Source organism: Danio aesculapii, chromosome 23 (assembly GCF_903798145.1).
Source record: "Danio aesculapii chromosome 23, fDanAes4.1, whole genome shotgun sequence".
NCBI lineage: Eukaryota > Metazoa > Chordata > Actinopteri > Cypriniformes > Danionidae > Danio > Danio aesculapii.
The window spans coordinates 18348385-18365864 of record NC_079457.1 but is presented as its reverse complement, the minus strand read 5'-3'; the positions used below and the strand labels follow the sequence as shown (position 1 = coordinate 18365864).

Genomic DNA, 17480 nt, shown 5'->3' with positions numbered 1-17480 from the left:
ACTCAATATGGCAGAGTTTAGATTAAACAGCTAAGTCTAAAACAGCTTTTGATTTTATTGCGAAAATTAGGCTATTTTTCACAGATATGCCCTTCAAATCAGAATTAAAACAATTTTATTGTTACCTGGGATTTATAACTTGTATTGTTTTAAAATTAAGTAAATGGTTTAAAAAGTCACTCAAACCCATATGAAACTAAATGACATTAAATGTTTATTCTAATTTATTGTTGTACTGCTATGTAAGGTCTCCCTGGAGAGACATTTATGTCAGTTCAGATTCACTATATCACTTCTTATTTGTTTCCTAAAGAACTATAGAAGAGAGGAGAATAAACTGGTATTACCTTTTTAAGTCTCCCTCACTTCTAAAATAATGTTACGCCCCTCATCACAGCCATTCAGAAGAGACAAGACTTTTTTTCTAAAGCATTTTAAAAATCAGAAAAATGTATAAGTGTATGTACAATTGCTTTTTCATCTTCTTTTTTTTACCCGATTAACCCATTAGCTTAGTCTACGCTATACTCTATCTTTTCTTCTTTGGCCATAAGTTACAATCCCTAATAACTATGATGTAAGTTATATAAATATAAATGAATTTTTTTGTTGTCTAAATTAGTGAATTTGTTCCATCATGTATTGTTACATAATAATTTTTTTACATTTATTTTCCCTGCTCCAACAATATTAAAATAATAATAATTAAAAATGCTGAAGAGTTCTGTTACAGTCTGTTCCATCTTTTATCTTTAAATTGGTGGATCTGTCTCCCACTAGTATGTAGGACACAGTAAATTATGTCATCTCTGTTTACTGAAATATGTGATCTCCTTTAGAAAATGTTGATCTAAAGTTCTTTGTAAAATGCCATAACTGTTCCCACATGTGAGAGTGTAATTTGAATGTGTAATTTGTTTAGATACTTAAATACAAAAAAAATTATCATTGACACATCCAAAACTATAATTAACGTTTTGCTTAGCACGTAGTATATTGAAAACAACTAATTTCTATATATTTTTTCATAAATAACACTTCTCATTTTTAAAGAAACCAGCATTGAAAGGGCTAAAACCATGAAATTAAAATGAATGAATGTTTGGTCATTTAAATTTGAACTGATGCTGGTGAAAAAAAATCTGCATCAGTAAAAATAGGCCTATATATTTATTCACACTGTAAAAAATAAATCCGTAAAATTTAAGGTAAAAACCGGCATCTGTGGTTGCCATATTTCTCAGTTAAAAATAAGGTACAAACCACAAAAGTAATTTCTCATCTGAACAGTAATCTACCGTATTTCATTATTTATATAGATAAAATGTCTGTATTTTGATTTGCCAACGTCATCTGCACATCTTTTGTTGCACAGATATAACTGTTAATACAACCATAAGCAATAGTGTTAAGAATGTACAAGGTGCTCAGTGTCATTCACACAGCTACTAAACACCAGTATGGTAACACGCATAAAATTAGTCATAAAATAAATATTGTTTATCGACATTAGATGTAAAATAAATCTCTAATGTACATAACTGATGGGAAAACAACAAAAAAATCCATAGTAATGTCAACAAAAAGCATAAAAAGTGATGTGTGTGTCAATCTACGGTTATTCGCTGTATATATTAAGGAAACATACTGTTAACCAGGTCACAGATTTTTACTGTAGCATTTTTACTTTTTTTTTAACCGTTGAAATCACGGCTATTTTTTAGTGTATTCAAAATATATTTGAGGCACATACTGTTGTAATTCCAACACGTTCACCTGATTTGGATGTAAATAGCATCAAATTAAAGTGACAGTCTGCAGTTTGTTTAATTTCATCAGCTATGGCGATCCCGGATTAATAAAGGGACTAAGCCAAAAAGAAAATGAATGAATGAATGAATATATATGATATTGTTTTAATGTTTTTGGCACTTTTAGCATGAGATGAACTTATTTTGATGTGCAAGGGTTAAGCTTTACAAAAACATTTTTTATTCATTCATTCATTTTCTGCTGCTTTTCCAGAGCCGGGTCGCAGGAGCAGCAGTCTTAAGAGAGAACCCCAGACATCCCTCTCCCCAGACACTTCCTCCAGCTCCTAAGGGTAGATCCCGAGGCGTTCCCAAGCCAGCCGAGAGACATAGTCCCTCCAGCATGTCCTGGGTCTTCCCCGAGGCCTCCTCCCGGTGGGACATGCCTGGAACACCTTCCTAGGTAGGCATGCAGGAGGCATCCAAAACAGATGCCCGAGCCACCTCAGCTGACTTCTCTCAGTATGGATTAGCAGCTCTACTCCGAGTTCCTCCCGGGTGACAGAGCTCCTCACACTATCTATAAGGGCGCCCTGCCACCCTTCGAAGGAAACTCATTTTGGCCGCTTGTATTCGAAATCTTGTCCTTTCGGTCATGACCCAAAGCTCATGACCATAGATGAGAGTAGGAACGTAGATTGACCGTAAAATCGAGAGCTTTGCCTTTCGGCTCAGCTCCTTCTTTACCACAACGGACCGGTACATCGACCGCATTACTGCTGCCGCTGCACCAATCCACCTGTCAATCTCACAATCCATCTTTCCCTCACTCATGAACAAAACCCCAAGATACTTAAACTCCTCCACCTGGGGTAAGGACTTTCCTCCAACCTGGAGATGGCAAACCACCTTTTTTTGGTGGAGCACCATGGCCTCGGACTTGGAGGTGCTGATTCTCATCCCAGCTGCGTCACACTCGGCAGCAAACCGCCCCAGTGCATGCTGAAGGTCCATGTTTGATGAAGCCAACAGAACAAAACTGTCTGCGAATAACAGAGATGAAATCCAGCTCTAGGCTGCACTTTGAAATTCCGTCCATGTAAATTATGAACAGAATTGGTGACAAGGGGCAGCCCTGCCGGAGTCCAACATGCACTGGAAACAAGCTTGCCTCATTGCCGGCAATGCAAACCAAACTCCTACTCTGTTCATACAGGGACGAGACAGCCCTAACAAAGCGCCTGATCCCATTCTCCCAGAGCACCCCCCACAGAATGCCACGAGGGACACGGTCAAATGCCTTCTCCAAGTCTACAAAACACTTGGACTGATTGGGCATACCCCCATGAACCTTTGAGCACCCTGGTGAGCGTATAGAGCTGTTCCAGTGTGTCACGGCCTGGACGAAAACCGCATTGCTGTTTATAAAAACATAAATAAATTTAAAAAAAAAAGGTTATTTTAAGGTGTATTATTTTTTATATTCAGTTGACCATGTCTAAATATGAATACTGAATCAACAATCACAAGATAGTTGTAACCATCACGCTTGTTGATATAACTCGATCATTATCTTCAACATTACAAATGATTCACTTCTGTGTTCAGCATTTGTAGCACACACCGACAAGACACAGGGTCAAAGTTCATGTTCTTGTTTTGTACCCTTGTGTTGCTTCAAGTAAACAGCAGGAATTCCTGACTCCTTCCTTCATTCCCACAGTCTTGATAACACTCACAAATCAATCCCGACAGACTTGAAAAAGATGCATTTATTTAAGTGGTTTAAACTATGCATTTTCAACAAGAAAAAAATAAAATAAAATCATAATTTATATTAACAAACCAACAGCAGCATACGCATCCAAGCCCTTCTTTTCTGTACAGCCAAATATACAGTAAACGGATGAAACGTTTCTGGCAGAGGTGAATGGAATTAATTGGTCAGACTCCCGAATGCTACAAGGTGTCACAAAACAGGCATTACAAAATATTGCAACATAACCGTGAGCTCCTAGAAAGCCATTTCAACATCATCTCCTTTCCTTCCAAGAAAATAATAATAAAAATAAAACCCGGATCTACTAATGATTAACTCACAAAACTCCATGAGCAAGTACCATATCATCTTCATAGATCCAAAGAATTGCAATTGACCGCAAACAAAATGCTACTCATAATAACAATAATTTAGTTAACTTAAATGCACTATTTGTATATTCAGATGACCTTTATCTGTACACTGATACAGCATACATAAACAGCTATGCAATATGCGCCATTTACATAACACACAAACAAGCTAAACCGTTCTGATAACAGGCATTCTTCTTCTTCTTAAAAAAAAAAAAAAAAAAAAAAGCTACTAAATGTCTTTGGATGATTTTAAATGAACATTCACGTCCACTGGAGCTGCAGGTTTCAATGTCTTTGTGCTTTATTTGGAGGGTTCGGCTAGCAGATGGACGATCAGCTCGTATGTGGACAGCACTATGGCCGTGTTGGGGATTTGTCTGATGAGCTGTGGAATGAGTCCTCTGTAAAACGCAGCATAACCCTCTTCTACTGCCACAAGACGCGCCGTCTGAAAGAAGTACTTGTATTTGCTGCCTTCTTCTCGGAGTCTCGTCCGAATGACCTCTGGAAGAGACATCAGGAAGTTAGGAAGAGATGTAAAAGGCTTTTGAGCAATGAGAAAGGTCGTGAGGATAACGGAGCAAGTAAATGTTTCACAGTTTTTTACATTCTCAAAAAGTAGCTTTGTTAGTTCTTATTATGGCATTATAAGCATTGTCTATTTTAATATTGGTGGTTTATAGTTAGTATATGCTGAAGTTCATATATAGCTATGGAAAAAACTTTTTTCAACTCCTCAGATTGGATTGGTACTGTGCTTGCTAAAAATGAATATAAACATGTCTGAAAGCATGACAACGTCATCATTCATTCATTCATTCATTCATTCATTTTCTTTTCGGCTTAGTCCCTTTATTAATCCGGGGTCGCCACAGCGGAATAAACCGCTATGTTTTTGTTATTTTATGCGAAAAAAATTCTGCTAAAATAAAAATGTAAATTAAAAATAATTCTTCAAATGACAATTTATTCAAAAAAATATTTATATTCTAAACTGTTTTAAATGCTGGAGAAACCTTGTTTCACTGTATGTGGCAGTGTACAAAGATTAAACTATTTTGGGAAGAGATATCATAAATAAAAAAGTTAATTTCAAAACATACCTTCCTCGAGCCAAAGCTTTTTTTGCTAGGCTTATACCCAAAGAATGAATATATATATATATATATATATATATATATATATATATATATATATATATATATATAAAATATTTATATTTTATAATATATATACATTTAAAAAAAATTTCAGATTTTTTTTCCTCCAGCTTAATTTTTTTTGTGGAAACCATGGTTCATTTCTTAAACTTCAACGGTCAAACAAACGTGGCAGTAGTCAAATAGTTAACAAGTATACATGAAATTATAATGATGATAATAATTATAATAATAATAATAATAACTAATATAATCATTTTTCATCTAAGAAAAACAAGTTACCTATAAATATATCATAATATTGAAATATTGTTATAAACAATATATACAACTTATAAATAAATCATAATTATTATTAGAAATAATTGTTATTATTCTAAATAAACATAAATAAATATAATAAATAAATATTATAAATGACTTAATGATATATGATATATGATAAATGAAACATAACATGTAAACATGTTTTTGCTGATATACTGTTTACAAATAATATGACCTGAATGTTCCTCACAGTTTGTTAAGCAATTCAATATTTTGCTATAAAACTTTGAATACACATTTTTTATTTTTTTAGCCCTTAATAATCAGTCAATTCACTGTATTTCTAATGCCCTCCATGCCCTGCCTTAAAAGTACCAGCAGTCTTCTATCTACAGCGGAAGCCATCCATGTATATCTTTAGACATAAACCAGTTGACGCTGGTTTGTTCTGCCTGACAGGTAATAACAACCTACCATGTGGATAAGCTATGCAGGAGGCGCAACCCTTGGCAAATGCAGCAGCAAACATGAGGCCCAGGAAATCTGAAGCCCCTTTATCATTGTCCGTGTCAGGCGTAGTGAATCGACTCTGCGCCAGGTATTTCTTCAGTGTCTCGTAGATGAGAAAGCAGATCATGGTCTCCGAGATGCCGGCGTACGACGCCGTCAGGCCCCGGTAAAAACCTCTCATTCCCTCTGTCTTGTACACGTACCGTGCGCATTGCAATGCATTCATTTTCTTCTCCCCACGTGCTCTGCAGAGAAAAAAGGGATGATAGGTCAGGTCATCAGGAAGAAATGGATTACAGTCAAGGACTTAATATGATTAACTATGAGGTAGCAGTTCTGGTTTCAAAACCGTGGGTCACACTTTCTATTAAAAGCATTTGAATTACTATGTACTTACATTTAAATGATCATTTAAACAATGCACTTATTATGTAAATATAGGTTTACATTGTACTTCTGTTTTAAAAACACCAGCACGTAATTACATTTGTAAATAACTTCTGTAATTACATTTATAATAACATTGTTGACCCATTTGTTACACCTTGATCCACCCTTAAAGGGATAGTTCACCCAAATATTGTAATTGTCATCATTTATTGACTTGTTTTGAGTTTGTTTTGTTGAACACAAAAAAAGACATTAAGAAGAATGTTGAAAATGGGTAACTATTGACATTCATAGCAGAAAAAGGCAAATACTATGGGAATCAATGGTTACTGGTTTCCAACATCCTTCAAAATATCTTCTTTTGTTTTCACTAGAGGACAGAAAGCTCATACAAATGAGCTAATGATTACAAAATTTGAATTTTTTGGGGGTGAATTATACGTTTAGGTCCACCCCTACCACCAAACCTGCTTCTAACATTACCAACATCCTGCATAAATATCACCATGAGTGATAAGCAATTCAGTAAAAACTAACAATAAACGCAATGTACTTATTATAATGCAAGTACAGAGTGCTTCAGGCCACTTCAGTGGGAATACTCAAATCAAGACATGCTGCTTACATTTGCATTGCACAATGTGGTTTGCGTGTAAGATGGAAGGCTGAATTAAATGACAGCCTATTTTCAGAATGTACCATCTGACATACTTCTCTCATCTGACCCTTGCAGTCCACTGCCGCTGCCCTTTAAAGTCAAATATAGACCATGCCGCCTAAGCCTCGATTGGTGCGTCAAGATGGATATTTTAGATCACATGCTAAATCGTCATGATGATTGTGTAACAAGGGAGAAGGAGCTAATGGGCTAACGTCCTAAAAACTCAATGCTCTCATGATGTCGGAAGATGGCCACAACTCAAGGGGTATATTGCCTCGTGCGAGTTTCTTGTTGAGAATACAGCAAGGTGAAACTCAGTAACATTAACATACTTCTTCTCAAGCTGCATTCTTGTTTTGACCATCCAGATGGGATTCATCAGGGAGTTTGTGATGAACGCTGAAAAAAAAGATAAACAACGCAATTAGAGATCCACTTTAAATTTAGGAATTTGCTTGCATATATTTCTCCTAAGTTCTGGGAAACGCTATCAGCAATGTTGCGTAAATATTTCTTAAAGGGACAGATCGCCCACAAATCTCAATTTGATGTTAAAGGGATAGTTCACCTAAAAATGAAAACTACCTCATCGTTTATTCTTACACTTTTATGAGTTTCTTTATTCTGTTGAACATAAAAAAAGATATTTTGAAAAATGTAACCAACTTCCAGAGAAGGAACAAATTATTATATGGAAGTCATTGGTTGCCAGCATTTTTCAAAATATCTTCTTCTGTGTTCAACAGAAGAAAGAAACTCAAACAGGTTTGGAACAAGTGAAGGGTGAGTAAATTATGGCAATTTTCATTTTTGGGTGAACTGTCCCTTTAATTGACTCACCCTCAAGATGTATGTGACTTTTTATCCTCAGTAAAACATTAAAGAAAATTTTATTTCAAACTGTGGTCCTTAGTGATTCATAAAACTGTAAATCAACAACTACCAGCACTTTGAGAGTCAAAAAACATATACAGGTAAAAAAAAATGAATACGTGTGGCTCCTGACACTACATTAAGATCCCATGAATCAAAAGTAACCTAGTAAATGTTGCTTCATCTAAAAGCACATGACCCTGCTTCTTTCAAAAGCGCTGCTGATTTCAGAACTGGATTTACTAGCAAAATGCAGCACTAATAAGCACATTTGCCAAGGCTATAATTTAAAGGAAATATTGTTGTAATTCTTTAATACCTAACACATAAACAAACCAATAAACTATTATTTTTATATTACCTGTATGTGTTTTTTTTACTCTCAAAGTGTTGGTAGTCATTGATAATTTATTTTAGCTAAACATCCTCTGTAATGTTCTGCAGAATAAGAAGTCATCCTCATCTTGTACGGTTTGTTAATTGTAAATCCTTCTTTTTGGATCTCTTTAACAAGTTCTCACCTGCAAAGCCTGCTGAGGACATGTGGACGACTCCGCTGTTAGGCACAAAGATGCCATTGAAAGTTTCTTTCGACTTTGAATAAGCTGCGAAATAGATTGCCCTGTAGAAGAACAGAGAGAGAACAGTACATTAGTGCCTCTGTTATGTTGAACTCAACACCCCCTGCTTCCTCTGTCCACGCATGACAGTGCAGAGTTCATTTTGATGTAAAACAGCCATTTGCGCTGAAAAGCTGCCAATGTTTTATCAAGCCGAACAGCTTGCAGTGAGAGATCCTGACAGTGCAGAGAGTTCTCTTTGCTGAATATCTGGAACAGGCGACACAAAGAGCTGAATAAGCACCCGCATCTACTGCCATGCAGGACACAATGACTAAACAATAAATTCAGCATTCAAGAGTCAAAACGCTTCTAGCCTGTTGTGAACTAAGAAGTGCTTTGAATGCAAGTTAGAATGGGAAATGTAAGGCTTGCGGTTATGAGGAAAAACTACTAACTAATAATAATGATGATTTATTACAATTAATCGCTTTGTCATATTTCTCTCATCATTTCGCTCCATTTCACAATTCAATTCAAAGCTGAAGCTAAAAGCATTGGTATGAAAATAGTTTTAATATTATTATAAATATTTTTTCATGTATTAATATTACATTTTACTTCTAGCTGTATATTTAACAGTGCAGTATTGTTCTCATTAACTAAAATTAAACTAAACAAAAAAACTTCTACATGACTTTAAATAAACATTATAACAGCTAACTGCCAAGAAAACTGTACTCATTTTAATTTTGTTTTACTTTATGTACTAAGATAAATAAAAACTATACAGAAATAAATCTTAAAACATCACCAAAATGACTTGTGCAAAAAAATTTATATAAAATACATAAAGGGTGACGCGGTGGCGCAGTAGGTAGTGCTGTTGCCTCAGCAAGAAGGTCGTTGGTTCAGTTGGTTGGTCAGTTGGCGTTTCTGTGTGGAGTTTGCATGTTCTCCCCGCGTTCGCGTGGGTTCCCTCCGGGTGCTCCGGTTTCCCCCACAGTCCAAAGGCATGTGGTACAGGTAAATTGGGTAGGCTAAATTGGCCGTAGTGTACGAGTGTCAATGAGTGTGTATCAATGTTTCCCAGAGATGGGTTGCAGCTGGAAGGGCATCCGCTGCGTAAAACATATGCTGGATAAGTTGGCGGTTCATTCTGCTGTGGCGACCCCTGATTAACAAAGGGACTGAGCCGAAAAGAAAATGAATAAATAATATATAGAGTATCCTAAATTTCATAAAATAGGACTTATCTAAGGTCCTCTTTCTTTGTTCCAAAGCTTTCCATTAACATCTCTATGGGCCAATCGAAAATAAAAATCTACTTTACAGCTTTGATATACTGCTATATTTAAATGTTCAAATTCTTAACCTTGATTTGCACTGAAACATTACCTTGAAGGTGCAACACCAACGAGATTTGGACCCAACCCTCTGAATAAAGATCTTGGTCCCTCTTTTTCTAGAATTGACCTGATGAGGAAAGAGAGGTGAAAATTAGATGGGCTTATCATTTCAATCTACCCGCACGAGACCAGTTCACAATCCAGTTTCACAGCCAGTTTTGAATAATGCAATTTCCAGAAAACTAATGACACAGTTCTGCACTTATTTACTTCCTTCATGATTCACTTCTTAAACTCAGCTAAACATTGAATATGGACAATAGTAGATCACAATACTTCCTGAAATCCTCTTGTCATCACTGACTGGTAATATTCTACTTCCTGAAGGGAAAACACACAGAAACACTGGCCTACATTTACACAAATGCTTCCTCAAGAAAATTATTGAGAACAAAATAAATACAACTTTAAAGAAAATGTTAAATGTACTTTTGAAAATCTATAACAGTGTTTGGATGAGTTACTTAAAGTTATTATTTATTAATTAAATGCATTACTATGTATTTAAAGTACTGATGTCTGAAAAGTAATTTCATTCAAAGAAATTTGATTGACTTAATACTACTTCAAATCCCTTTAAATCTCAGTAAAGAGACAATATTTTTTAAATTTAGTTAATTTAGCTTTAATAAAAAAAAATACTTCAATATTTTAATAACAAACATAACATTCTTTAGTTTACAAACATTTTAGGTATCAAAGCAAAACAAAGCAACAACATATTTAATAAATTCCATTCATTGTCACTAATTTCCTACTCAATTCATTGTTTTCTCAGAAATATGACAAATCCATTCTTTAGCTGAAAAAGCAGAACTATTCTGCAAAATATCTAAACAATACAAATTACCTTTCTTTGAAATTGTTGTAAAAATCATTTTTGACTCGATTCATTGGTTCTTAACTGCAGCTCTGCACAAGAAGTTTGGCCAAAGGAGAGCCTATTTTCTCTCAAGGTTTTTTCCTTCACTTTCGTCCATTGGTGAAGTTTGTTCCTTGCCACTGTCACCACTGGCTTGGTTGGTTTGGGAGTTGCATGTCGATGGATTTGCTCTTCAGTGTTTGGACTTTCAGCAGTTAAAATTAAACTACACTGAACAGAACTAAACTGAACTTCAACTGAAAACTGGACTGACAGTTTCAATTTACTTGAACTTCTATGTTAAGTTGCTTTGACACAATCTACATTGTAAATGCGCCATAGAAATACAAATTTTAATTGAAAATAGACATTGAATTAAGCATGTTTAGTCATAGTGATGAATGTAACCTTTAGCTGAAAAGCAGAATTATTTATTCTGCAAACTAGATTTGTATCACAAAAATACTTTTCTCTGAATCAATTTATACAGAACTGTTGAACAAATGCATTATTAGTAAAAGAGAACAGTAATCCATTTCTTTTTTCAGCAGATAAATCATTAAATTGCATAACTAGTTATTTTGTAACTGATTACACCCAACACTGGTCTATAAAAGCACCTGTAAAAGTTTGTTCTGTTAAAATAATAACATTATAAATAAAGCAGTCCAAAATATCTGTTTTATAGAGATGTTACGTCTACAGTACTGTAAATGCCCTTTTTTCCCAAGGTATAAGCCAAACTGTCCTTAATCGAAATGTCTCTTGAGGTCTGAATGTCACGTAGACCTCAACACTCCCTCACAGTTGCCTACTTCAGGGACACTTTGTGTTTGCGGCTAGTAACCCGAGCACAGCAAGAAGGCATCATGTGACTGTGCAATGCTGTCTCCGTCTACCCAAAATAGACATTAACACTTACAGTATGAACTCCTTCGCCTTTACATAACATTGCCTGATAATGGCAGCACAAAGCTTCCTCATCATCATCATCAACAGCAGGATAAGAGAAGCTTTAATCAGCTTTCATGTGGAAGATCAAAACCAAATGGTGAATGTATTCAGATTAAATTATTCAGAAGCAGTTTGCTGCCACTTTAACGTCTGTGTTGATTCTAAATTGACTATGTTTGCTTTGCTAGCTCACATACTTATTCCTAAAATGAATTCATCTGGGCAAATTAATCCACTGAAAAATATGTTTATTCTGTAATCTTCTATAAAGAAAGTGAATCCATGTCTTAGCAAGTTGCATTCTACTATGTCTATGAACAATCACAGAAGTGCACAATGCAAATCAACACAGAAAAAGCTGACTGCTTTAAATACATCTTACAAACACTCAGAATAAAATGAACTAAAGTGTAGATATCTTAATAAATTCTCTCTGAGAAGCTAAAAACTTGCATTCCATATCTAAAGAAGCCGAGAACGAATGCAGACAGAGCAGATCAAATAAATGAACCAGCTGTGTCCGTGTAACTGACAGGTTATCAATGAGCCGACACAGGAAAACATTTCCATATATAATTTTATTCATTATTAGTAGGCCCACACGGAATCTGCAGATTTTTAGCCCATCAACTAGTCTATGTATTTACTTGAGTACATGTATATTTATTCAGTTTAATTAATTTCACTAATATTATTGTGATATAATAATAGTAATATTAAAATGTTCACATGATTCATTTACAATACAATTTGTAAAGTAATATTTTCTGTCTTTTAGTAGACATATATGAGAGACTTGCTTTGTTTACCAAATAAATGGATCTAATTGGATTTGCATTGTAAACAAATAAAAGTTTAAAAATTATTAGTATTTATTTCATGTACTAAGTTTTTAGTTACAATACTCCTAAAATCATTCCATGCAAAACGTCTGCAAATTCTGTCTGTCCCTACTTATTAGTGATGTGAGCACTTATGGTTTATTGCTGATGAGTAATATACACATACATACATACATATACACACAAATACATACACACAAATTTTACGATAAATCAATGAGATCTTTGGTTTCATGTTCTGACTATCCAGAATGCTTTTGTGTTGTAACAACACATTTACATTCTCTATTGTAGTCTGATCATTTGCTTCTGCCTTTGGAGTGGCCATCATTCTGTTAACGTCAACCTGAGGGCTTCCATTCCCTGCAGGTTAAGTGTGACATTATGCAAAATGGCTTTTGGGTCCAAGCGCTATATCAAACTGTATGGCTGAGACTCAACAAATGGTGATAATAAACGCTTACCAAGTGATGTAATATTTTCGAAAAAATCACGACTGCAATATATCCACGATAAAATTTTTATAAATTGCTAAAATATTGGTATCTGTGATGCAGCAAGTCCAGAGACTGCTGTGTACACCATGAATTTATTCAAAATTCACTTTAACATGTGATAAGACTAGCGGATTTAACCTGAACAAGCAGATATCAAACATGTATCAAATCCTTAACCACCCCTCTCTTACTTTTGGCTAGTTATGAGAGAATGATGCACAAAAGAAAGCTCCGCCCCTACTCAATATTCCACTTCAGTTGGAAGCACATCAACATACTATAATAAAAAGCCTCAGCAACTTCCGGTTGGAACAGACTTTGAAGAGGCTTCATCATGTTCATGGTTTCATTCTATTGTTTGTCCTAGCTTGCTTACCGTAACACCTGTAGTAAACCAGGAGTGACGGATCCCGGTCGGATGACACCAGCACCATTGAGTGTGCCCAGCTGGACCTGGAAAACTGGCCTGAGAGTGAGGCCGGATGACTGGAGCCTGGTTTTTAACACCTCGAGGGGGCACGTCATGATGGCACCTACTGTTCCACCACATCTGCAAAAAAAAAAAAAAAAAAAAGTAATGTATAAAGGGTTTTGAAAGGAACTGATACAATAATTCAACAAGGTTGAAAGTATTTATAATGTTACAAATTACAATTAAACAAGCAGCACTGTTTTCAACACTGATATTAATACATTTCTTGTCTTGAGAACCAAATATTAAAGAATTAGTTCACCGTAAAATGACAATTACGTGATTAAATACTCAGCCTTGTGTCATTTTAATCTCCTGAGGCCTTTGTTCATGTTCAGAAAACAAGTTAAAATATTCAATGTCTCAACTGTTATCATATGAACCACCTAAAAAAAAAAAAAAAAAAAAAATTATGTTTTAATGTTTAAATCTTTAGTGTTTTTAGTTCATTTTCTGGACTTTGAACGTCTCGGAACCAGTGAGATCTCTCAGGAAGAACTTGAATTTAATCTAAAATATCTTACTTTGTGTTTCAAAGGTGAATGAATGTCTCAGGGGATTGGAAAGACATAAGGGTGAGTAATCAATAACAGAATTATCATTTTTGGGTAAACAAACTCTTTAAAAATGATTCTGAGGAATCACGTGACACGGAAGACTGGAATGTTGACTAATTGTCATATGAATAAGTTACATTACTAAAAAAATACTTAACGTTAACTTTAAATTGAATTATCATTTAATCATCACAGTTTTACTTAATTGCAGCCTTGGTAAGCAGAAGAGGAAACAAACCTTACCCATGCTAAATTTTCAAATAGCATAGTGTTTACGTAGAATTTGTTTTTAAATGTAAATACTCTTATACAATAACCATATAAACATGTAATGCTTATACTATGGTAACAGCTGCACAGACATCTACATATGGTGGATCCTTTCATCTGAATAAATCTAAACTGCATTGAAGGTATACATTTTTAAGCATGTAAAGTTACAAAAATAGCTGAAAATATGATAATAATAACCTTATGTTCAATGTTTATTTTTGTCGTAATTTGTCTGACATATTAAAAGTATTAAAGTACTTTTTTTGGAGAGTGTATTGAATCTGCTTTGATTGGCACCATAAATAATAATAATAATAATAATAATAATAATAATAATAATAATAATAAATAATAAAAATAATAATTATGTTAAATGATTTATGTAACCTAAAAAGTGGGCTATGGACCAAAAAAACAAAGAAAAGGTTGAGGACCTTTAGATTAGATTTGGCTGATGTTACATTTGCTGTTTGTGGTGATACTAAAATCCAATTCAAACTAAACTTTAGTCGCAAATATAAATGTGTGCGTCAGCAATGCTTGCGGACCACCAGCCTGGCTGTTGAAAGAGTCAAGAGTATTAGAGCGAGGTCAAGGAAAACAAACTTAACTTCATCAAAATGACACAATATGACGCAGGTAACATTGATCGTTATCCACATTACTAAATAAAACAAGCGTTTCCACTATAACCTATATTACATCAGCAAAGAAACCTATGTGAAAAAAAAAATACTACAAATCTGTAAAGGCGGGTAAATTGCAGTACAGCAGAGAGGCAGTTTAAAGTCAAACACACATAGGCATGAATGTGGTCACCTGGTGTGTGTTTTGTTCATAAATTAAGGAAAGCCAAAAGTCACAGATCATGTTTCAAAGAAGTCACAACATGTTGACGCAGCCGTCAAACTACTGGTGAAGTAAAAGACATGTGAAGAGCACAATGCCTCTGACCTCAGAACAGCGAGTGAGGGACAGATTAATCACAAATCTGTCTGAGGAGCACATTCAGTTACAAGGGCAGACGTCCTCAGCCTTAAGTCCAAACACTGATGCAAGACTTCTCATGAATTGCTCTACAATGCTCTCCTCCTAATAAAGTGATCCATATTGCAAAACCCAGAGTGTAATGTTTTTATGGAAGTGTATTGTTACTGGCACACAAAGCTTCGGGGCACGATTACATAATGCCCATATTGTGCCATCAATGTTTGAATAAAACAAATATGCAAATGTCTGTGACCTTCAATGCAAGTCACCTGAATCTAACTAATGTGTTATTTTGCTCAAAACTCTGTCAGATAAGTAACTAAATGGCAATGCAATTATTAACCTATAACTTTAGTTATATATAATGCAAATGCTTGATGTTGTTTTTCTAAAAAAAAAAAAAAATTCATGGAAATCCCTGCTCAGGAATACGTTAAAAATTAGGAAGATAGAAGAATATAAATGTTTAAAGAAATTACATATTTTAAATACATTTTCTAGCTTTTTTTGCTAAATCCAGAGTTTAAATTTTTTTACTTGTTTTTATTTTATAATTTATTTATTAATTAATCTATATTTGGATAACTACAACAACACAATATATTTAAAGCCATATTAAATCAGATGATTATATCTCTAATATCACAATTATGCTATTCTGCAAAACTGCTGTATTTATTACTGTCTATACTAAAACATGTTCATAAAAATGTTCTATTATAGTCTAATCTTAAGAAAAACAGAAAGACTCAACATACTCCAAATTATATAATACTAATTATATATACCGATAGATAGATAGATAGATAGATAGATAGATAGATAGATAGATAGATAGATAGATAGATAGATAGATGTTTATTTATTTCACAATATGGGGCAGTGTACATTAACTAACATTCCTTAAGAACACAAATGTACCCAAATTAGTCCAAAGACTAGTTTTCGTTGGCAGTCCATTTGCCAGATCTTAAAGGCCTGTAAACCAATAAAAATACAAATTCAAACTATAAACGAAACTCAAAAAAAAAAAAAAAAAAAAACAATTATAACAAGCAGCAATAATTAACTTAAAGATATTCAATTGTAATACAACACTCATGTTTCACAGACAGTATACATGGAAGAGTGTACATTTATTTATATTTTGTAAAATATATCATAATATTCTGTGCTTGGCACCATTAATTAGCTACAAACCCTTTGACAACACTTTTGACGCAAATCAGTCTGACATTTAACCTGTAAACAATTTGCCATTTTTAAATGTTATACGTAGTTTACCTACATTCTTGACTCTAGTGCACATGCTTGACAAGGGTACAAACCCATGTGCCCTTGAAAGAGCCAAGCATTTCGCCAGTCAAAATATACTGTCGTAGGTGGCATTGAAATGCCTGCGCAAATGCAATGAATTCAAATGCGTACAAAACACTGGCACACGTTTTCATTCTAATAATAAATTGTGACCAAAAAATTATTTTACATACAAAATCTTTTATATAGCAACAGTAAGACAGATAAGCATAAACGGTAATTTAGCATGATATAAAAACCAGCGGAATGACCTTGAATGATTGTATGTGCATCAAGGCGGTTTTGTTTTACATATTCAAAGATTGCTAAAGCAAAACATCTACGCAGGAACGATTAATTAAAAGTACACACTTCAAGTGCACATGTACTGCTGCTGTTACAACGTGTGACGGTAATGTCCATGAAGAGCTCGCGAGAGACGCTTCTCTTCTCGTGCTATGATTACGTAACGCGTCACGGTTCTGTGTCTGACAGCCTAAACCGAAATATATTTTTTACACCCCAGGCACAATTTACAACAGTTACTAAAATAATTATTAAGACATCATGTTTTAATGTGAATTGAGCAGCAAACCTGCACGCGGATGACATTAAACGTAGGTGTCGCGTGACTGGATGCTGCGCTGGCTAGTTTCACCGCTAACGTTAGCTAACAGGCTAACAAGAACTGTCATCATTTAAACACATCTTCGGAGTATCAAAGGGGAGATATAAATAACAGGAAAAATGGTGATAAAATTGCTTTATGTCTGGTATTTCTGTACAAGTCACTGCTGTGCTTTAAAGGCTTTTGACCTCATATCTAGCAACGGTTATGCGCGGCTTTATAAAAAAATAACGTTAAAAGTCATTTCCACTCACCCCCCTGCGAAGAGATGTAACAGCGTGTCTTTCTGCGCCATTTCAGAGAACCATTGTTCCTCGTAATATGTTAAATAAAAGAGTAGTCACTGAGGCCGACGGCCTGATGATGCTCAACTACCGGCTTCTCTTGCTTTA

General features: G+C 34.6%; 1 protein-coding gene across 1 annotated transcript; it reads right to left on the bottom strand.

The window, feature by feature from the left end:
- Positions 1-3505: 3505 nt before the first annotated feature.
- slc25a33 (solute carrier family 25 member 33) lies at positions 3506-17480 on the bottom strand. The gene is made up of 7 exons (XM_056449631.1): positions 17343-17480; positions 13249-13422; positions 9707-9784; positions 8270-8370; positions 7208-7274; positions 5789-6069; positions 3506-4391 (listed from the first exon to the last, which is right to left on the bottom strand). Exons 1-7 carry the CDS (start codon positions 17381-17383, stop codon positions 4189-4191), a joined length of 945 nt encoding a protein of 314 aa, XP_056305606.1. The 5' UTR covers positions 17384-17480; the 3' UTR covers positions 3506-4188.